At 33.9% G+C, this 24278-nt stretch overlaps 1 protein-coding gene across 10 annotated transcripts in view; it reads left to right on the plus strand.

Annotated features, from left to right (window-relative positions):
* Positions 1-24278, plus strand: part of LOC111064411 (ral GTPase-activating protein subunit beta) — an 89261-nt gene that overhangs the window by 42291 nt on the left and 22692 nt on the right. For 2 of the 10 annotated variants that reach the window (XM_039436731.1, XM_039436726.1), the window contains 12 exons: positions 2214-2384; positions 5221-5334; positions 6486-6629; positions 7851-8182; positions 9925-10070; positions 10620-10704; positions 11523-11658; positions 12576-12692; positions 13796-13918; positions 19649-19789; positions 22150-22164; positions 23748-23974. In XM_039436731.1, the coding sequence (XP_039292665.1) occupies positions 2214-2384; positions 5221-5334; positions 6486-6629; positions 7851-8182; positions 9925-10070; positions 10620-10704; positions 11523-11658; positions 12576-12692; positions 13796-13918; positions 19649-19789; positions 22150-22164; positions 23748-23974 (1751 nt within the window). The remainder of the gene's footprint in view (positions 1-2213; positions 2385-5220; positions 5335-6485; positions 6630-7850; positions 8183-9924; positions 10071-10619; positions 10705-11522; positions 11659-12575; positions 12693-13795; positions 13919-19648; positions 19790-22149; positions 22165-23747; positions 23975-24278) is intronic. The other 8 variants (XM_039436736.1, XM_039436733.1, XM_039436727.1 and 5 more) reach the window with 7 other exon arrangements.

A 24278-nucleotide genomic window follows, 5' to 3' on the forward strand; every position in this document is an offset into this window, starting at 1 on the left:
CTTGAAGTTCCCTTTATTATTTAAAATATTACAACAATATTACAAAAAAATGAAGGGTACTTCAAGTTTGCATATTGGTTGTTTTTATTAATTTGTAAAAGTAGCCCATTCAAGTGAAATGTTTTTGCTATTCAGTTACTATATTGGCTAAGCTAATTTTCGAAAGCAAGTTGTGGGGGCTATTTAGCTGGGAACTAAAGATCAATCCGATTAAAATTGACAAACAGGAATTGAATCTATTGAATTGAATAGTTTTGGTTTGTAAGAGTATCACTGAAATTTAAAATTCAATTATTCAAGATTAGTTGGAGAATTCAATTTATCAGTGTTGTGTTCATTTTTCTCCTACTATTTGCTGTTTTTGTATATTTGTTTCAAACTGTCTCTTATTTTTTGCATGCGATTTTGTTGATACACCTAGCATGTGAAAGAAGCACACACGGTTTTGCATCTCAATGAATTTGTGTTTCATTTGAATTTTTTTTGTCAGGCTTCCCAGAATGTATTTTTAATTTGCTTAGTGTCTGTTGAATTCATCTAAAAAATTACATGTTTAATTGCTTATTTTGAATAACTTTGTGTTGATTAACTAATGTGTAGCTGATAAACCACACTGTCAAATATGAAACACTCAACTTCTTTGTAGAATGTGACTAAATAAGTCACAAAATTGTGTGAAAAGTTTTGTTGATTTTACTGTGTCACTTATTGCTTTAACATACAATAACACCATCAGGGTTACAGTACTAGAATCAGAATTATGTGTCTCATATACTTAAAAGATCATATTCAATAAGATCGATAGAATATATTATATTCTTCATAACTTCATCATTTGATTGTGTGAGAATTGTCTTGTCCACCTTTTAAACTAAATTATCATTCACGTGATCAAGTGAGCATATTTTTTTCTCATTCAGGTCTTGCATCCTGACCCTGATTCATGATGCATCAAAATTTATTTATAACTTATTTATTCCAATCAAGAGCAACGGGAACGCTGAATAAATAATGAAGAAGCATTTCATAAAGTATGGATTAGATAGTTTTTCATAAGATTGTACAATATACCTAGTCTCGCACAATATTTCCTCCACACTTTTACGGTATCTCCTTCTCATTCAGATGTATTGCTATTTCATATGCTCCTTCTCTTTCACATTTTATTGTCCTTCTATTTGCTTAAAATATTCATCATCATTTTCCTGTTTTCAATTATCATCACTTTCCCCTTCCGCTTTCAGTTTTTATCAATTTCTTTATGCTTTCAACCTTTATCAATTCAACTTGTTCTTCTAGTTTATCAATCTAATGTCCTTAAGTTGATTGTGAATGATAAATAAATAATATCACTCCTCTATTGGCATTATTGTACTCACGTTCATCAACTATTCCTCTCTTAATTACTCTTATATTTTATAAATTATTATATCAATCATAAACTTACGTTTCTTCAACCCAAATCAATCCTTCAATTATTTACGTTTGTTTATTCATGTTTATTAATTATTCCTCTCCTAATTATTACCACTTCTTACGTTTCTTCAATTATCAATCTCTCCTTGTCTCCTTTCTTCAGTTCTATATTTTTTTATCTCTCAATTTATATTTAAAAAAATCCTTCTTAGATCTTCAGTTCTATCTTCCTATTTATCTCTAAATTTATGTTGAAAAAAAATTCCTTTCTAGATCTTCAGTTCTATCTTTCTATTTATCTCTAAATTTATATCAAATAAATACTTCTCAGATCTTCAGTTCTATCTTCCTATTTATCTCGAAATTTATATCTAAAAATTCCTTCCTAGATCTTCAGTTCTATCTCTCTATTTAGCTCTAAATTCATATCGTACCTCTCTATCTCTAATCTCTCTCTGTCTTCACATATTCGTATCAATCCTTTTTTGTGTTCTAATCTTCATTTTTGTTTCTTTCTTCTTCTTTCTATTTCCTGAGTAAATTTCCATTGAATAAAGCACTCTTTCTCTCTCTCCGGTTCATCCGGAAATTTGATTATGCCTAATAAAGGCATATAATCAATCAATCAACCTCTCTCTCTCTCTTTCTCTCTCTCTATACATATTCATATCAATCCTTCTCAATCCTCTGTGTCCTAATGTTCATCTCTTGTTTTTCTCTCCTTCTCTCTATTTCCTGGTGTTCTGTTCTGGCTGCGCACATTTGCACTGCTGTTGGATGGATGATGGGTTGAAAAGGAATTGCAACACAGCCAATCACGTGGGACGATAGTGGCGGAGGAGGAGGAGGAGGTGAGGGGAAGAAAGGTGGAGGAGGAGGAGGGGATGCCCCCTCCCACTCTCCCACACCTCCAACCCAGCGGCGGCTGGCTAAAAGCTTTAGTGTGGCTCCCTCTACTGTGACAAAGGGTAGGCCTCAATAATACATGACAAATCATTCAAATTTATCGAAAATCAGTTGAAAAGTTTATTTTAGTCATGTTTTAACTCTGTATTGACAACATAATTTGGGCTAATATAGCCCTAATAGGGCTATAGTATAGAATAGAATAGAATGACATTTTTGTTGACGTGGCGAAGTTTGGACAATAATGTCCACTCTACCACTTAACCACGTCGTTAGCAAATACAGTAATACAATACAAAATATGCAGAGATAAGAAAAAATTGAAGCAAGAAATGGCAATAAAATGTAATAAATATGAGAGATCAATATTGAATAATAAAAGTCTTTAAAAATAAGTGTTTTTCAATGAACTCAATCACTTCACTGCTTAAAGAAAAAGCAAAAAATAAATTAAAACAAAGTAATAGACAAGCTACTGAAGAAAATGAATACAGTAAGAATTGGAATCAAAGATGAATTTGTTGATTTCATGTATAGTGGATATGGATATGAGGAAAAAGAACCTGTGTAGGCCAAACAGTATTCAATACGTGGAAAAGAGAATAAAGAAAAGTGGGGAAAATCAGATAGCAAATAAGAAGATTTTAAATAGGAAAAATTTTGAAAAGAAAGAGGATAAGATGTAGTTACATAATAAATACATATTTTTGATAATTGATATAGTTAGGGCTATAAGCCAGTTTTTTTTCATTCCCAATAAATTTATGATGATGTGTTTCAATCATTGCTGAATAAATAATAATAATTATTGCGAAAAATATTAATTATCACTGAATGAAACTGGACTCCCACGTATCAGTGACAGTGAACCTTTCCGATACAGTAAAAATTTAATTCCCTTACGTTTTAATGGGACTTTTCATACTCGCTCGTCCGGGCTGAGTGGAAATGGTCCCATTAGAACGCATGGGAATTAAATTTTCACTGTGCCGGTCACTTTCATTGATACTGATTTGGGAAGATTTGATTACTGAAGTGGAATCCAGATTTAAGCAAGCATTTGCTACAAACAAAACATCAGTTGGTACTTTTCAAACAATTGTTCGAGTATCGCTCGGAATCGATGTTAACTATGTCAACAGTGGAAGGAATGTAATTTTCATCAGTCTCTGTTGTCATTTGTCAACAATAAATTATTGTAACATCGACTGTTGTTCGAGCAACATAAAAGTCTGCTTCAGTCTAGAGTATCGCTCGGAATCCATGTGAACCATGTCAATAGTGGAAGGAATGTAATTTTCATCAGTCTCTGTTGTCATTTGTCAACAGTAAATTATTGTAACGTCGACTGTTGTTAATTTATTTTGAGGAACATGAAAGTTTGCTTCAGTCAGTGAGTAAATATATCTTATTATTCACATAGAAAGAATCTGAAAATTGTCAATACAGCGTTAAAAATTTGATGAAACATCGCATTCAGTTACCAAGAAATTCAATATTGTAAATTTGTTATTCTTGTCATATTTTAATCGCATTACTGCAATCTGTACCCTGTGCACATATTACATACGCTATCAATTAAGTCATCTTTTGGTGGTGGAACGCTAGGGCCAAGCTACACGAAGCGTTTTTTAGGCGTTTTCAGACGAGTCGGCAGGGCAGGAAGCTCAGGACAGGATTGGCTGATTATCAGCTGATTCCCGAACGCCAACCCAATCGGAGAGCTTTCTGCCCTGCCGACTCGTCTGAAAACGCCTGGAAAAAAGCTTCGTGTGGCTTGGCACTTAGTTTGAAAAAGTTTGTCAAGAAGCTCAAAATACATCTATTACATCTCTACATCTATATATCTTTTGTAACAGATAATTTGATACATTACATAACATTACATAATGTATCACATTATTTTGTTTTATGGGTTGAGTAATATGATAGATGATACATAATACATATGACAGATTAGTATGTATCTTGTCAACTAATGTGGTACATAATGTAACTGAGATGTGTCACATTATAATGTATTGTATCAGATGTATCATATATATTAAATATGTCATTATACTATCATGTTCAATATCCTAGATCTATTTGTACAGAACCTTGGAATGTAACAGTATGTATATTGTATGTGTCGTGACTAATATTTGAATTATTCCTTTGTGTATTTAAACATGTGAAAGAATGGCTAAAAATGTCCAATAATGCATTACTGTATTTGTTCGATGATTTTCATGAATGCTATGTGAATTATGTGACAGTATTTGAATAGATGTTTTTGAGATTTTCTTTGTAATAATCTGAATAATCCAGTGAACATGAATAATCGAGACATGTATCCAAAATAATGAATAAGTGCTTCTTTTGTGAATGATTCCTGTAAGTTTTCTGTTAGAATAGTTGCATAATTGTTGTGAATTTTTGTTGCATCAATTTGTATTACACCAGTAAAATATTGTGTCTTTGATTTGGAAACCATCCAGGAATTTAATGCATACTACCAAAGAGAAAAAAATGCATAATCTTAAAGCTTATAGCATTAGCTTATAAGTCTTTAAAGATAGCATAGCTATGTGTTCTCTATGGTACTACGTTCACAGGAATTAGGATATTGCGTGTAGACCTCAAAAACTGACTTCAAATTGATTGTATAATCCACTTTCACTCTAAATTCAAGAAAAGTTTCAAGATCATTATGTAATTATTAAATTTCAATTCATTAAGTAAAATTACAAAAACCAGATGTCATTGACGATTATAACTGTAGCTTAAAAACTTGATAATTGAATTTTTTTGCAATATGAGAAGAAAATTTAGCATTAAAACTATTCGAGACAAGTAAATTATGAATTTAATGTGAACTCATAGTAGTTAATTATTTGTAATTTATTATTTTTTAAGGTATTCCGAAAGCATCTCTCATTGCTTTGACAACAAGCAGAGCCTCAGCTGTAAGTCATCCTCCTCCCCCCACCCCGGGAAATTCTGGGCCTTCCTCAACCTCAAGTGTTACTTGTGAGTGAAAATCTTGAAAAATCATACATTTTTCAATTAATTTTGCATCTGTAGTTTATGTAAACTTAGCAATTACTACAATAATTGATTACATAGAAATAGACAAATAATGTGTTGACACTCTATTTTGATATTTTAAACAAAGTCATGCAGTCAATTATTCATGTAAATAAAAGATTTTGTTCACTTACTGACTGGAGTACTTTCGGGCGGCAAATCAGTACTCGTGGTCCATTATTCGTCCCGCCAAGTGAATGTAAGTATGTTTCCGCACATATTCTGCCGTGGTTTAGTAGGGTCTATGGATCAGCTGCCTCAATCTGAAACCTAACAATTTTAAACATTCAAATGGACGCTTTCCGTATTTATTTACATAAGTAATTGAGGTACATGTCTTTGTTTAAAACATCATAATAGTGTGTTAATGAACATGGTAGATGAAATAAACATAGTAGATGTTAATAAATCGCAGTTCGGAATCGATCAAGAAACCATCATCTTTAAATAATGTGTGCTGTGAGATTCATTTCAAACTGGCAGCATTATTTAAATTGTAAGCTTCAATCTTATAAGGAATGCTGAGAGTTTGAATCGGATCTCAGTATTCTACACAAATTCAATTTTCAATGAATCGATATTATTAATTATCAATGAACATTGAAACCTACTTAACTTGAAGGCTATTGAGCTCTTGGGGATTTTGATGCTTTGAGAATTGCTGACATTTTGAAGCGACAGTAGAGCAATTCAATTTACAATCAATTAATTCTAATTTATTCATGAATATTGGAACTTGCCAAACTTGTAGGCTATTGAGCTCTTATTCTGATTTTTTGGTCATCCTGAAATTTATATCTTCATTCTCCCTGGGTTTGGATTATCTTCACATATTATTATACAAGAGAAAAAGATAAATTAACTATTGAGTCTATTGGAATAATTTATGCAATATAAAATCTTAGGATATGGGTTTAATTTATTTCCAGTTTGAAGCTTGTTGAAACAATCGATCGTCTTTATAAGATTGTATTTTCACAGTATTTCCGTGTATTACCACAGTTCTGCTTATCATATATTTGTTATTCAATAATTATTGTAAATTATTTTCTAATTCTATTTATCAATAATTAGTGGTTTGTATGGTTTTCCAGCTCTGTTATCACTGGGATGTGAGGTGCGTACTCCGTTGGCACCATGCAGACCGAAATCGAACAGCATCCTCCACTTGTTTGGCGAATGGTTGTTCGAGGCTGCACAAATTGGAACCCCGCTTTACAGAAGTCGACTTGGCAATAGTGAGTCTTTTCACGTATCAATTCTAATACCTGGAAGCCGAGCTTTTCATAATAGTCACTGAACTTTTCATAATATAAAGTTATACTGAGTTTTTAATAGTGTAAGTGCCATTGGCACAGCCTGCTACATTTTTTTTTTGTCAAAGTCATTCAATTTCAGCTGTTTTACATCCATGAAATGAAGCCGGTAACAGCTGATTGTAGAACAAATAAACATATGTTTCTCGTTACAGCATACTATACTGTAATAAAATCATATATTTTCTTTACAGTCGAGTATGTTTCCTTGTTCCGAATTAGGAACAGCAAAACTGGTACAAAAACCATCTTTTAGCGCTCCAGGTGGAAGTTTTGTCAACTAGAATCAAGAAATTCCTGATTCGAAACTTGTAAACTAGGTTATGTTTATAGAATGCATGTAGTAATGTCAGCACAAGCAGGTAATGTTTTCTGTTTCTCAATTATTCTTTTCTAGATTATTATGACAAAAAATAGTGTAAGCTACTTGGACGTGAATAAAGCATTCTCTGATTGGAACTTGTGGCATTAAATCATGATTAAAACTTGGCAGGCTTTTGTACAACCGTACTTGATATTCATGGTGAGGAGTTGTATTGACAAATCCACATACCCCTTCCATAGGCGATCAATGGGTTATGATGATGGGACAAATGAAATGAAAATGAATGGTTAGGCCCAGATACTTGTTTTAATGACAATCATCGCCGTTTGTCCAGTGAAAGCTTGAATTGTATTAGAACAGCTGGTGGCTTAATCTCAAAATGCATCACATTATAATTAATATCGGGGACCGAGCTTCGCTCTGGAGTACAAAAGCATAAACAATTCATTTCGAAAGAAGAAATAATAATAATATTTATAGTTCATATAGAAATGATCTAATCACAGTGAATTGAGATTAATTCCCAGAGGAATGCAACATTTTTCCTCACAAAGGCCCGGTTGCACAAAATCCGGTTAAATTTCAATCCTGATTAATTTCACGTGAACCAAATCAGAGAAGACCATTTCAAAAAGATGGTTCTACTGGAATTAATATATAAATTATATAAATTGCCTTATATATTTGCAATAAATATATGAATAACCTCTAGACAGTGTATTCTAAGTTAAGGTTTAAAGCCGTTTTGGGCGAATTCTTGCCGTTTTTACCTAAATGTATATCAATAAATGAATAAAAAATATTTTTCCCTTCCTCAGGAGACAGCCGACCCAGCTCAGTGAGACTAGACTCGGTGGGCAGTACCGGCTCGACCAATCGCAAAGGCAGTCTGTCGACCACCAGCCAACCAGGCTCGCTCACAGATGACCTTGACGGGGTGGGCGGTGGGGGTGGGGGCACATCGCCCTACCCTTCCCCCGGCCTCTCCTACCAGTCGGGTCGCGCCGAGGCAATAGGCGCATTGTGTCGCATATTTTGCGCAAAGAAAACGGGCGAAGAAATACTGTCCGTTTACTATGCCAGGTTCTATTTGACGCTGCAACAGGGGTTAAAAGTAATCGATTATAGTTTGCCGCCGCCTTCTACGCCTGTAAGTAGGGGTTCATTCATTCAAAACTATCAACTGTTTTATTCATGGATACTAATTAATTTTTACATAGATAATGACGGTCAATGAGGAGATGGTTGAAATCTCTGCTGAAGAGCCCTTTCACACGGGGAGCCCTTACTTTTCACCTTTGAGGCTCTCCCTCCCGAGAGGGAAGAAGTCTCTCATCACTAGAATGCATTGAATCCAATGTAGCTTTAAGGCCGGTTACAGAGCTCGACCGACCGTCAATGCGTATGTACCATCCTGACCGTACGCATCGATGAATCAGTTTTACACATTCACAGCTCGACCGACCGTCAGTGCGTATGCACCATCCTGACCATACGCATCCATACATCAGTTTTTCTGACTCACAAAATGGACGCCTTTACAGATTATTTAATTGCAGGTTATTATCTTCGTAAACGAAAGATTAAAAGACGTAGATATCAAGTTCACCGGATGGTCGCCCAAAGAGCATTTCAAAGGGAATTGATTACCATTATATACATCATTGCTTGGGGATGAAGATACATTTTTCAACTACCTCAGAATGCCTATCAGAAATTTTTATTAGCTATTTCAAGCTTGTTTCACCATTGGGAATACTGCTTGCAGTCACTATAAGCTACGGATCAAATAAATGTAGATAATATTAATAATATATGATTTTTCCAAAAAAAATTAGAAATGATTGAAGAAATGTATAGAAAAACTCTGAATTCAAATATGAGACTATTAATTGAATTCATTCATTATGCTATTCAATTCAATATCAGCTGATTGTCGGGCAGAGGTGCCAGCACATTGGTTATGTTGCGATCGGGCTACTGATCATTACAGCACTGAAAGCTTCTATTTGCTTCAATAGAGCGTCAGTCGACCGATGGTCTTCGTACGCAGTGCAAAACGCATGGTCATGACCGTGCGCATGCGTGCTGTCAGTCCTGCTCTGTACGGATACATGGAATATCTATAGAAAAGACAAGCGCGACTGACGTACGCACTGACGGTCGGTCGTGCTCTGTAACCGGCCTTAGACGAGGAGCGGGTGACTCCTCGAAATGCAAAATGAAGAGGAGGCGAAAATGCACTCGCTTCCTTCCCCAGTACTCATTTTATTATCTTTGAGCTGAATATCATTCACCTTGTCAAGGATCACATGCATCAAATGAAGCAGAATAGGGGCCTTCATGCGAAAACAGTTGAAAAACTTTTTCTCACCCTGTCTCTATTATTAGTAAAGCTTGGGAAAAACTTCTGCTTCATTGCGTTTTTGATTGATTGGTTATACCCAAGATAGTCTTGGTCTTTGGCGTTTTTGACTTCGAAGTTTGTGGCGACGGTAGAGAAGGTACAAGCATAGAGTAAATGTATCGTTCAAGATAGATAAAGTAAATATACTTGGTATTATTTTTCTCTGGTACAAGGCAACAGCTCGTATTCGATCCATTCTACAGCTGAGCTCAGGGACCGTAAATGCTTCTCGTTTGAGAGATGCGGTAGTAGGAGCGAAGTACGCCCCCATATAGAAGCGAGAGCCGTAAAGCTTCCCGTGTGAAAGAGCCCTGAGGGCAGCCGACCTTTTTCTCGTTATTGAACCATTCATATTCACTAGCCTATACAGTTTTCATTTATCTACTATATACTTATTCACAACTGAAATTAAAAGAATTCCAATGGTTATAAATCAATGATTCATCAATAATGAAATGATTCACAATATTTGTTCTTGTCTCCAGGGCAGGGAGTGCGAAGAAACGTTGTCGAGTATTCTGGTCAATTCCCCTGATCTGCTACGTCTCGATTTGGATGGTATTCAGATTCTGGTGCCAAGCCTCATAGATGCTCTAGAAATCGTTCTACCCGAGAAAGATTTGAATTTGAAGTAAGTTAACTCCAATTACATCCTATTGAAGAAAGCAACTATTGGTTAGTTCGACGTTCGACCTAGGAGCTAGCCAAGCTCGACCTCTGTTCCACGCTCTTCTCGCGTTCCACTCTTGCTCCTCCTTCGATCTGCTCGAGTGACGTTCGATTGCGGAGCAGAGCGAAAGTCTGTACGCACCTTTAGGTCTGGTTTCTTGGACACTCATTAAATATGATGAACAATTAAGCTTATCGATTTAATGTTTCATTAGTTTTAATAAGTGTCCTAGAACGACTCAAGGCCTTAAGAGGCTCATTAAGAGGCCTTCAACTACTCAACATCCATTTCCAATGGAAGTTTATTTGTTAATATTGTTCAATGCCAATTATAAAAAAACACACTTGTAGATAGCATTTCGACTGACATAGATGTTGTTCATTCATAATTTGAATCCTCACAACTAAATAAAATTACTATTACAGGTCTTCATTAGTTTCAAAGGTTTGACTGACATAAATGTTTTTTCATAATTTGAATCCTCTCAACTAAATAAAATTACTATTTCAGGTCTCCATCAGTTTCAAAGGTTGAACTCAGAAGAAACTCAATACATCTTCTCCTGTCAATGTTGGTTCTACCGTTGCATTATCAAGTAAGTATTTATCAAATAATTCAAGTTCATTAGTACCGTGAATTTTTATAAAACGAAGCTTATTATACTGTATTTTCAACAAGAATTACAAATCAATGCGTGATCTCAAGTTATATTCACAATACAAAGTCGATAAATTTGAATTCATAATTAGCAGCTAATGTTACTTATATTTGAATTTCATTCCTTATTTAAAAAAACCTTATAAAATCAATACTGTTCAGAATGTGCTAATTTTACAAATTTTATCTCTATATTGTTGTAGATGTGGTTTTGTAATTAACACTTTATTCATTAAAAGTTTACATTTATGAACAAGATAAAAATAAAATACATCATCTTTGAACAAATCTCATAAAACTCCCACTTCTTATCTTTTCATAAATTCGTTGCTAAAACATTCACCTTGATAACCATGATTCTACAATGATTCCAGGATTCTACCATGATTCCATGATTCTACCATGATTCAGCTTGATTCTATCCATGTAGGGCTAGCCTACATCAATACTTTCATTGAGGTTTGAGGATTGTTTATCAAGCTCTTGAATAATTTCACTTCCTATATAGTTGTGAAGTTAATATTGTGGTACCTAATTATTCAAGAGTTAAATAAAGACTAAACAATTTTCAAAACCACAGATTATTTTTAAAAGTAGAAAGACCGGTTCCGGTTTTAGTTTACCAGAGATTGATAATGATGTAACAACCGAAACCGGTCTTTCCACTTTCAATAAAATCTGTGGTTTTGAAAACTTTTTGTCTTTTTGTTCAGCTCTTGAACAGTGTTATTGAATTATTATTATTTCCATTCGCAGAATTTACCAATCAAACCACTGCTGGGACATGAGTCGATTCCTTTGACATTTTCTCAACTGAAGCCAAGACTCATGAACCTGTTGATTAATGCCCTACAAGTCGAAACTGATCCACAAAATACTCAGATGCTCTTGGGTGAGTCATAAGAAGAATTCATTACTAATAATTGCAATCTACAATAAACTTTCACTGTAATAGAAAAGGTTTCAAACTATAAGATGTATCTATATTGAATGAGAAAGTATATTGATAATTGACATGAAGTTGACTCAACCACTGTTAATTTTTTGTTCTGTAGTGTTATAGAACAATTGTAGTTTATTTATTTATTCATTCATTTAATATAACAACTACAATAACGGAATAAAAGAACAGACGCTAGCCCAAAACTTCTTCTGTTCTTGAATTTAGTCTAATAAAATGTCCAAAGTAGTTGTAATTGTTCTAAAGAAGCAAGTACATATACTTTTATAATCTCTCATACAAATCGTGTCTTTTTCTTATGCGTTGCATTGTTTTTGTTTTGTTTTTTATTCTAAATTTTTGTATCTCATGTCTTCCAACATATTATGTTGCAATGTTTATCGTGAATGTACTTTTTATACTCGATTAAGGTCCAAATTCTTTTGTATGCCTTCGAATATCTTGGTGAAAACCAGCTCGCTATACTACAGTTACTGTGTATACTGTTAATTAATCCATTTATCTATTGTTTTAGTATCGTTTATTGTGAATTAATTAACTTCCATATTTTAAATTATAGTTTAAAGCAATAAAATTCTCTAAGAAAACATTTTATTGCGGATGATGCCCACATGAGCTTTTTTGTTTGTGCGTGGGTAATGAGAATTGCGAGGGTGGTTTATGAGATGATCAAACGTCCATGCCTATTCGATGGGATTCGGCAGGATTCGAACTCGCGACCAGGTAGCACTAGCAGATTTAAGAGTGAAACGCCTTAGTGGTCTCGGCTATCCTGGCCGGCAATAATTAAATTAATTGATGGATTAATAGTTTTTGTATTGTAAGTAAATAAATGAATTGTTTTACAGGAGGTTTGTTGCTCAGTGTACAAGACTCAGCCACTTTTGAAGAATCAGACCAGGTGACCCAGCCTGATGTGTTATCAGCCAGTGGTAGTGACTCTACGTCCAATCTTCTATCTTCTGGTGAGTGACACTTCATTCATTCATCTCTTTATTCATCCAGTCATTCATCCATCAATATCAATGCATTAACTCATTCATCCAATGTCTCATGAGCCATTCATTCATCCTTTTATTAATGGAAACTAATATTAAAGGTTACCCTCCTTCAAAAGAAAACATTGTTCACCTTAATCTGACTGATACAATGATAATGTCAATAGAATGAAATTGAAATTTTCCTCTAAATTGTCATGCCTGATTATAAACAGATCTGATTATAATCACTTTGATACTTTGATCATTTGCACGATTAACTTCAATTGTAGTTGATCATATAATTTTGTACACCATTTTATCCACCATTATAACGTGGACCTCACTATAGTTAAATCTTATTAACTTATCTACTCATTTCAACTTATTAAGCTACTTACATTCAACTTATATTTGATATTACTCATTTTCAACTCATATGCTTATTTAAAAATCATCATAGAATCATTTTAATCAATTAAACTATCAATTCAACATTGCAGTATTGAATATGTAACTCACCTGCTCATTTTAAATCTATTATTCCAATATAAATGAATTTTCAGCCATTATTTCAATGTGGTGAGTTAGCTACTCATTTCAAACCTTATATTAACTAATAATTGTAACCCATCTACAACTATTAATTCAACTGTGGAGCATTCAACTCACCTCGTTACGGTACTCAGTTCAAATGAATTATTTCATATCAATATAAACAAATTTATTAGCAATGATTCAATTGGGTGAGTTGAGTACTCTAATTTAATACCTGCTATTAACTAATAATTGTAATCCATCTACAACTATTAATTTATTCAACTGTGAAAAATTCAACTCACCCAGGTACTCAATTTAAACCCATTATTTTATATCAATACAAACAATAATTCAATTGGGTGAGTTGAGAACTCATTTAAAACCTGCTATAACTAATTGTAACTCATAATTTCAAACCAATCTAACGTGAATTAGATCATTGAATATTTAACTCTCCTACTCATTTCAAATTTATTATTTTAATTTAAACTACCTGCTATTGACTAATTTTAACTGATTACTTTAATTCTAAACCGAATTTTCGACCGAAGCAGACTCAATGAGTTCGGTTAGCGGAATGAGCGACGGCACAATCACCGAGGAACAAGATGGCGGCTCTAACGTCTACTACACGGATGGCGAACACTCTTACGTGATCAACGCCCCCAACAAACGTAACTAATAAACAAACTGCAACCGCAAATGTTAACAATCAGCATGTGATGTGGGTTGTGCGTCTGACTAACTCTGTGTAAAGTAGTCGAGGTGATAGTGTGCTGGATTTTGAATGAAAACACTTGAAGTTGTCACAACAATAGAATTGCTGCTTTCATCTTGACCTATTGTATGTTATGTTATTGAAGGGACGGATTCAAGGATCCAAAGGTCCAAAGAACCTCACACGTCAACTGAAGCTTATTGTGTGTCCCAAATACGTTAGTTGGGCAAACCAATACCTGTGTCCTTTACAAGATCCAGGTGTTTTTTCCCTATACTAACATCCCATTCATCACCTGGTCGCTTGCAGCCAAACACAGTCCTTCTTCTTGCCCCTAGTCTATTGCAATCCAGTATGATATGCTTGGCAGTCTCTTCAGACTGATTACAAAGCCTACACATCCGACTTTCATTTCTGAGTCCAATTGTGTGGAGATTTTTCCTGAAGTGGCCATGTCCATTAGAGCAATCAACTGCTTGGCCTGACCTCTACCCAACCTCACCAGCCAGCTGGTGAAGTAAGAGCTTGCGTCTGCTAGCAGCGTTTTGCCAAGTGCTTGACCAGGGTGACCTTGCCATTGCTGGTGATGTAAGTCCCTGGACCATTTACTTATTGTGTGAAAGGCAGTTGTTTTACTTATGCCACAGCTTGGCTCTGGACCAAAGAATGGCATACTGGAACTCTGCTTAGCAAGCCAATCTGCACGCTCGTTACCACCTATGCCTACATAGCCAGGTACCCAACCAAGATGCACAGAGTGACCTATTGTAGGTTGGAAAAGGCTTTTCAAAAGCAGTTATGTTAAATTTACTCAAGGGTACAAAATTGACAGTAGATTCATGTTTAATAAGTTCTGTTTTCTTCTTGTGTGATTATAAACTGACTTCAGTGCTCAAATGAGTCTGATGAACGTCAGGAAAGTCAAATTAGCTCCAACATGAACTTGGATATACAGGAAGCGAAGAGCATAATGCAAATATTAATATACTGCAGAAAACATATTGAGACATGGAAAAAGTATTCGCGTTGCCAAATTGTGCTATTCTATGAAGATTTCATGCATGCCTATAGGACTGAATATATTCAATGAGCAAATGCTGTATTGACTGTGTTGTCAAATTGAATATATTTTATCATGTGGACTTGCATGAGAATGTACATTCTCGCACAAATTGGCAACACAGCTATTTTGTCCCAAGTCTAATTTTTTTTATTCCTACTACAGCGATCTCATATAAGGCGTTTGACTATTATCAATCTAATCTCTATTAAGTAGAGTTTACAACTGCTATTGGTGTAACAACCAAAACTAATTTCAAAACTGATAAAGGTTAACTGATTTTCGTTGTTGAAACTTCTAATTCTAGTTAGTAAAGTTTACTACTAGACATGGACAAGTAATATTTATTCAATTATCAATGATATTTTGCAGCTTCAAGTGTATTCATTCAATATCTTACCAACTGGTTGATTGGATTGAGCAAATATTTGCAAATTTATAGTGTATAGCTCATAATTTGCATAGTGAAGTGATGATTCGGTGTCGGATTGAATACTGAAATATATTATTGTACTTTTTGATTGTGTTACGCTTTTCCAACCACAGTAAACGGAACGGGATCTTGAACTTTCACGTCAATTTTAATTGATTTTCTCTTCATTGAAGTTGAGTTTTCTTTTACGAACTTACCGTAAAGTAAACTGAAATTTGTGGCTCAGCTTATAACCAAATATTTTTTATTTAAATTCACTACACAAATATTTAGCTATCTAGGTTCTTGGTTACAATTCACAAACTAAGCTTTTCAAGTCAATTTTTTTCATTTTAATTTAATAATTATCATAGAACGCACATCTTTTTCATAAATCAATGTAAAATTTTGTTTGTGAACAATTAATGGTAAACTAGTTTTAGTCTTCGTTCCGTTCTCAGTGGTCCTAGCAACCAATCAAGAAGTTAATTTATATTTTCAATATTATTCCTGTGGTTCACATTTATGTATTGTTTTCTTCCTAATCTGTCTAATTTCTAATCTTCTAATCAAGTGTACTAACTGTTCTGTACTAATAGAAATGTCCTACCCTTATTTATTGTCATCTATGTATGTAACCTGTGATCGTCTAGTGTTGGAAAGTTGTTTATATTGTGATTAATAATTAATTTGTCCAATGCTAATGTTTCTATTTATTTATGTGTAGTTGATAGTTCTATGTTGGAGTGATAGTCTAAACTTGTGTAATAGTTCAAAAGTTTGATTTTGTGTAGTTGATAGCTCTATAATGAAAATACAGATTCAATATTAATAATGATCCAAATAGTGAAGATGTCCAAAGTCCAATCTGAGGTGCGAAGGTTTTATGGGTTAGGATGCTGAATAGCGCTGCTTAGAAATGGTCTACTACCCAAGCATAATAACGCAGCGATTTGCGGCAAAAACGAAGCGATTTGCGGCAAAATGCATCGATTTGTAGCATAACGCAGCGATTTGCAGCAAAACGCAGCGATTTGTAGCATAGCGTAGCGATTTGCGGCAAAAACGAAGCGATTTGCGGCAAAACGCATAGATTTGTAGCATAATGCAGCGATTTGCGGAAAAACCGTTGCGATTTGCGACAAAACGTATCGATTTGTAGCATAATTCAGCGATTTGCGGAAAAAACGATGCGATTTGCGACAAAACGTATCGATTTGTAGCATAACGCAGCGATTTGAGGCAAATCTTTGCGATTTACGGTAAAATGCAGCAATTTGCGGCATACTGCAACGATTTGCGGTATAACGCAGCTAGGACAATCTATTTTCAGAATAGTTTCTAGTTGGGAATATGTAGTTGGCTAATACCTAGTTGGTTTTCTCCAAGGTATTAAGATTTCTTCTAAATATGATTGATGATAATAAATACATTTCTAAATATCTTGTTCTTTCTTACAAGACAATTTGTATCTCAAAATACTTTGTGAGTGTGACATTTTGAGACATTTTTTCTAATGCACTTTGTGAGTGCTACTAGACATTTTATGAAACAAATTGTCTATCATATTGAATATCTGCATCCTTTATATCAATGTGATTTTGTGATAAATACATCTTCTCTTCCAATGAATGTGAACAGTTCAACATATATGTATCATCTTGTTAGAATAGTTGTATACAAGAACATTTTAAGTTCTCTAGAAATTCACTTTAAACCGTCAGCATATCTTATGAGTAACATCAATGAGTAACTTCAACCACAGCTGTTAAGCTATTGAAGTTCTTTTCTCTTTTTACCATCATGATTCTTGTTTTCCCTAATAATTGCATTTTAAAAACATTTGTAAAACATGTTTGAACAAATTTAAATTTCAATAAACATATAAACATCAATGTTTCCCATTCAAACAATGCTGACACTATGAACAGTGTTATCGCTATAGTTCATTTATCCACTGTACCAGTTCTTCTCAAGTAGCTTGACAGAAGTCAGTTACATATCTAGCACGTTCACCATTCTCTATTTACTGCCAACTCGTACTATATTGATGTATGCATGATGTATAGTAATGCATGATGTGTTGTGGTTTATTCAATGAATTCCTTCATGATAATCTGAGAATTCCATGTATTACAGTACAGTATTTTAAAATTTAACTACTCTTATACTATGTAGTTTATGTACTGTTCTCATAGTCTTCTATATTCTTCTCGACTTTTACTTGGAGTTTCCATGGTTGTTTACTTATAAATAATATAGACTAGTTTTATTCAGTTTTTCAGATATTTTTCCATATGAATCCATTATAAGTTTTTCAAAAACTAGTCCCCAAACAATTCAGCATCGGTGTATTTCTATAGAGGAACTGAATTGCAGGCGAAATCTATCACCCTGTATAGCTCGCTAATGAAGCGTTTATGGATATATGTTTATAAGAGCTTTTTTACCTCTATTATCACGCATTTAATTATTTTACCATATTTAAGAATCACCCTGTATATTGTGTGGCATCGGAATAGAGCATGTCAAATTCTTATACAAATTATCCTGTTGAACGATTAAGAAAATATAGGGATATGAAATTTCAAATAAGCTATCCATCTCAGTATTCGCTGTCAAATTAGTTATGTTTCACACTATTTATTTAAATAATAAAATCCCAATAAAATTCACTGTTTGTGATATTAGTGGTTCGTAAATTTACAAAAATTTCCATAAAACAATCAGATGATCGTTTGAAGTCAACATCAATGCATTATCAATTTATACAACTCTTTATTACTACGTTTTAGATAGAACTATTTGGTTTCTTAAAGAATTCAAGAGTGATGGAACTTTATGAGTGCTAATTCATTCTTCTCATGTCTAAATAGTGCCGATATCGCAGAATATATACAGAATGGAAACTGTCAATCAAACGCCTATCCAACCAATGCTCTTTACATGACACAAATACTAGACACGTCACGTGACCTTAGGAAGTTCGAATCCTGGTCTTCTGATTGGCTCGCGGCAGTGAACGAGATCAATTGATTCGAATCAATAAAGTGATCCAAACCTCCCATCAATCCAATAGTGTGGTCTACGTTATAATGACAGTGGATAAAGATAGGAGAACAGAGTTGCCGTTTGTCTGCCTTGATTGATTATATTTCTACATTCTTAAAAACCTATTTGGCAACGTTGTGGAGCTAGAAAACGATACTGCTATGTGTTTTGTGGGATAATAGACAAGGATAGCAACACCAAAGTTAATCAAATACTGCCATTATAACATGGACCTCACTATATTACAATGCGGAACTTCCTAACAAGATGGCGGATTTTTGCGCCAGGTTACTATAGTGAGGTCCACGTTATAATGACAGTAGATGAAGATAAAAGAACAGCGTTGCCGTTTCTCTGTCTCAATTTATTATATTTATACATTGTCAAAAACAGATTTGGCATCATTGCGGAGCTAAAAAAGGATAATGCTACCTGCTTTGTCGAATGATAGACAAGGATAGCAACACCAATTTTAATCAAATACTGTCATTATAACGTGGACCTCACTATAGCCGAGTTTCCATACTGTATGTATACTGTGATGATATATAGTTTTCTGAAAATTGACTCATGTATATTCTATATCACTATCTTAGGTCCATATGCACCATCTTGACTTAAACGGAGATATATCAGCTGTTGGTTCAAACCTGAATAACACTCGTCATAATTAATGCAACCACACCTTCATGTAATCGTAGATTATCGTTGAACATAGTTGGTGCATAAGGGCCTCAGGGTATGATCACATTAGATGCGTGTATTTGCAAGAGCACTCCAGATCATGCATGAGCCGAGAATCAAAATCTGGAAAGAGCCATTGAAACACGTTGTGACTTGTTTGTAGCTTCTCACACTGAACGCAACCAACAAGTGCACGCGTTCAGTGTGAGTGTTTCTATAGGTCTTTCCAGATTTTGTTTCTCATCTGCGTGCTTGGTCATGCATAACCAAGCGTGCACTTGCACATATATGCATCCAATGTGGTCCTACCCTCAAATGCAATATACTTTTATATACTAACAATATACTATGCAATATACTAACAATCAATTCACGTTTTTCTTGGTTCAAACAAGTTATTTTTTTTATTTTAATTTAGAGAGAATTGTGAGAAGTTGAGTGAGTTTTATTGATAATAATTTTCAATTTGTTGTATCTAGATTCTGCTCACGGGTTGCTAGTTCGTGCAACATATCTGGTCTGCCACCGGTTGATTTCATCATGGAAAACCGATCTGAATGTATCATTGGCAGCTCTGGAACTGTTGTCTGGACTGGCTAGAGTCCATATACGTGATACTGGTGAGTTTTCACTCAAAATTGATGTATTTCACTCAGTCTCAGTAATTCTACACAAAGTTGAGAGGTGCATAGAGAAAAGATAGCATGAGAAGATATCCCATAGTATAGAGCGTTTATGTTCAAAATTTCACTGTTAACTCAAGCCGATAGTCCTAGTAGTTTTTTTAGTGAAGCTTTTTGATGCTGAGGCTCTCATACTGTTATTTATTTATTTATTCAATCATTCAGAATCACACAAGTAACAGAAAAGTACTACAGGCTTATAAGACCAAAACTGTTCCAATTCTAATTTATACAACAGTCCAAATGTAGCTAGGTTATGTGTCACTTAACATTCTTCAATTACACGTATTGTGTAATCATATATTCAGCGTATGGCAGATACACAACAAATATATAGCTCATGAGTCTCAAATGCCTACATACACACTGTATATTCTCAATTTCTTTGAAATTCTGTGTAGTTTTCAGTCAGAAGAACATAAGTTTGTTTGACCGCCATCATTTGCTAGTCCATTTAGTGTCAACTAATGTGCACCATGGAGGCGAACTAGCGTTACACATATTTGAGTTATAAAAATGATTGCTGGAACAATCTCATACTGTGCTTTCCTTGCATTCTTATCAGGCCAAAACAGTAATAATAAACTTGGGTTAACAAAACATCGGCTTCAAATTTGGAACATAAACGATCTATACTATGGGATATTTTATCATGCTATCTTTTCTCTATGGCATTACTAAATCGGTGTTGTTTTAAAGAAATGAAATGCACTCTTCACTTGAATTCGAGAATAGGACTGTATAATGAGATTCTCGTTATAAAGTTGGTGGACATTGTTGGTTAATAGGACGACAGAATACTGTGTTTGAAATTTTTCCGGGTGTATTTGATCTAGTATTGATTATTCATAATTAATAATTATTAATTAATATTGTTAGTAAATGAAGTAAATTCGTATGGCTTTTGTTGGTGGGTAGTCCCTTGCGGGAAGGTCCCACCTCGTCTGAATATTCATTATTATTATTTTAATATAACTTGAAATCATTATTCCTGGACCAAAGATCAAGTGACGAATCAGAGTGTGATATTATTTAATTATTTAATCGTGGACAGAATCACAAATCATATAAATATGATTAGGAAGGAACAACAGGCTTGGCCCAAATCTATTCCATTCCCAAATTTTGATAAATTAATAAAAAGTCCAAAAAATAGGTTATGTTTCTACTGTAAAACGTTCAAGTTTATAACTTTTTATAATTATTTTATATAATATAATATAAATATTATAACCTCTTCCTTTGGACAACATTAACTTTTTATCGAAATTTTTGGAGAGAAATAGTACAGGCTCAGCCTAGTCTTTCCTTCAATGTCATAATTATATTATGATTGTAGTATTTTGTACAATAAATGAATAAATAAATATAAAATTTAAGCTGTCTTACTCCAGACCAACAGTTTTTTTTTCAAAATCAAAATCAATTTATTCGCCATAAAATACATTACAATTATATGAATTGTCCTCTAAATACAATTTGACTTTGAAAATAATATTTCTGTAATAAAACACAAATGTCAATCAAATTAGTAAATAGAGAAAGCAAAACATCAAGCTTTTTTATCAATTTGATTATTTATTAGTTTAATGTGCCAATCCGATAACACGGGAGTGGCCTGGTTAAAAACTTGTGGTGATATGTGCGTTTGAACCCAGGATCTCAGAGCAAGCACTCTATCCACTTGCATCTATTAAAACTATAGTGTGTTATTGTTAATAGTAAATTCTTGTTAATGGCAACTGTGATGTTCTAAGATTTTCACTGACTTTGCAACGTGAATATCACTATAACATAAACTAAACAATCATTACTTTCCTCTTATCATTGGTATCATTATTATGAAATATCGTTTCAAGCAAAATATATGAGGTTTTGAATGTTATAGATATGAGTTCATCCTAAATGTTAATGTTCCGATTTGAATTAACAGAATCTAAATTATTTTCTTCCTTAATACTTCCCTTTTCTTCTCCTCTTGACCTTTCATTCCTTACTTTTATACCCTCTACCTGTCTATTACATGGGAAACCATAGTTGGCTAGGTATTTTTCCTCCTTTCTTTCTTTTCAACACACCCCGCCATGAAGCCTGTTTTGTATTTTATTAGAAATTTATTTTTGATTGTGATTTTTTTGTATTTTGATTTCTTTTATGAATATTGTATTGTGTTGATTTGAATGAAATTGATTGATTGGATTCTTTACGTTGATGTTTGTGATATTTATGAATTAGAAAGGTTCAATATTGAAAGATATAGTTGTAAAAATTAATATAGTTATTCTTTTTTCTTACAGCAAAAAAACCAACTGGTATGTGAATGATTCAATTCAAAAATTATTTTCAAACTTGACCTTTGTTGCTGTTGCTTTCAAATATATCAAACTGAATACTCCCTTTCTTTCTAACACGAAATGCTTATTGTTATCACTGCTTATGGTCGATTGTAAATCATTATAATTGTGTTTTATTCTAAAATTTTCAAATATTTCATTTCTACATTTATGTTTTTTGTCCATGATTGTGTGTTAATCAAATCAATATTATTATTATTTAATTTCTTCAAAAAATGAGTGTTTTTGTACGCCGATTTGTTTATTTTGCTTCCATAAATTGTAAATATGTACACTTATAATGTAGGATTGAGTACACTCAGTATTTGCTATTATTTGTTAACTTTGTGTAAATTTTTCATAATACTAAACTTATATGCATGTTCTTCTTATGTTTCCTCAGCTCTAGTAAGTTAATTTAACAATAAATAACTGTTACTTACATAATTTCAAAACTAATTATTTTTTTAAAGATTCTATGCTTCTATAATAAAGTCATTCGTCGGTTTTGTGTGAGGTTATGTTCCGTTCATTTCCCTTAAAACTAATTCGTTGATAACTATTTTCAATTAGGGAATAGAGGAGTTTTTGGTGATGCCAGTTAAATGCTTCCACATAGCGTTCTATACTATTATAAAGGAAATGACATAATATTGGCTATAATCTGGAATCTCCAACTTGTTTCGTGGTTGTTGATTTGGAAAATTGATGGAAAAATAATAAAAACAAATGCACTCCGACTATTTATATCTTGAACATCTCTCATCATCGTCCATCTCATAATTCATGCATGAGCCTATATTCCGGACTATGAGCTTGATCCGACAATCGATATACCCCTTTCATAGCGTTTTGAGACTGAACAACTTACCTGACTTACTTAATATATTATACTAGTGACCCCTTGGGTTGAAGAACTCGCTCAAGAACTGTTGTATTGTAATCTTTGAAACCTGCAACTTTTAATTATACAGAGTTGATGAAAATTATGAAAACAGCAAAATATTTCTCTTACAAGAATCATTTGACAGTAGGTTTCATTGGGGATCCTATTTGAATAAAAATATTACTCTTCAAATATTACTCTGTCGCTTCAACATCTAATATTAACCAGCTGGAATCATGTGTCAGCGGGTGTGATAGCTCCCAAATAGCCTCAGCTGATGTTATGAATGAATGGAAAAAATGTAGTAATTGCAAGCAATGAATTCTTCAGCTGACTGAATCATAACAATTATTTTCTTACGCACTTTCATTGTTATTCTTATATCCTGAAAAAGGACGAAGGAGTGAGTCAATTTTGTTGTCCAACGAACTTGAACTGTGAAAAGGTTTGAAGAATACGTGTTCAAAATTTGAAACTAATTGATCAATTCTTGCTAAAGTTACTGTAGAACATACACACAGACGGACAACGACTTTGGTCTTCAGTGAGTCAAAAGTGAGAACTCACTAACGCTCGTTCAATTGAACACAGAGAGACTCCTACTAGACTTCCTACTGCTAATAGTAATTTCAATTTTGACTAGAATTTAGATTTAATGTGTTTGTTACATTTATAGACGCACTAGAGTGCAAACGTGCGGTGAAGTGGATCTGCGACTACATAGTCTACCAGTGCGGGCGCCCTCCGCCCGCCCACTCCAAGGACCTGCACTCGACCATAGTGGCCGCCTTCCAGTGTGCGGCCGTCTGGCTGCTGGCCCATCCCTACATCCTGCAGGACAAGGACTGGCTGCAGACCCTCTTCGAAGTGGTCGAGTTGGGAATATCTGGCTCCAAGTCACAGGCGAGTCTGAAAAGAGAAAATATTGCATAAAAATCATATTTTTGGACTCAGGGGACCTTGAAACGTATAGAGAACTTGAAATTAGGGTTCCTTAATTTTTTTGGAAAGCAATACTTTCCGTACCTATGGTAATAGGGCTAGGAAAGTAAAAATATATCCCATGGTTTGTGGAATTCATCCAGTTAGGAAGTTTTGTATCAAATTTTGGTGTTGTTTATCTAGTTGAGATGATACTGTATCATTTTGTGTTGATACTGTATCGTGTGGTGATACTGTATCATTTTGGGGTGATACTGTATCATTT

The sequence above is a fragment of the Nilaparvata lugens genome, chromosome 10, assembly GCF_014356525.2.
Source record: "Nilaparvata lugens isolate BPH chromosome 10, ASM1435652v1, whole genome shotgun sequence".
Lineage (NCBI taxonomy): Eukaryota > Metazoa > Arthropoda > Insecta > Hemiptera > Delphacidae > Nilaparvata > Nilaparvata lugens.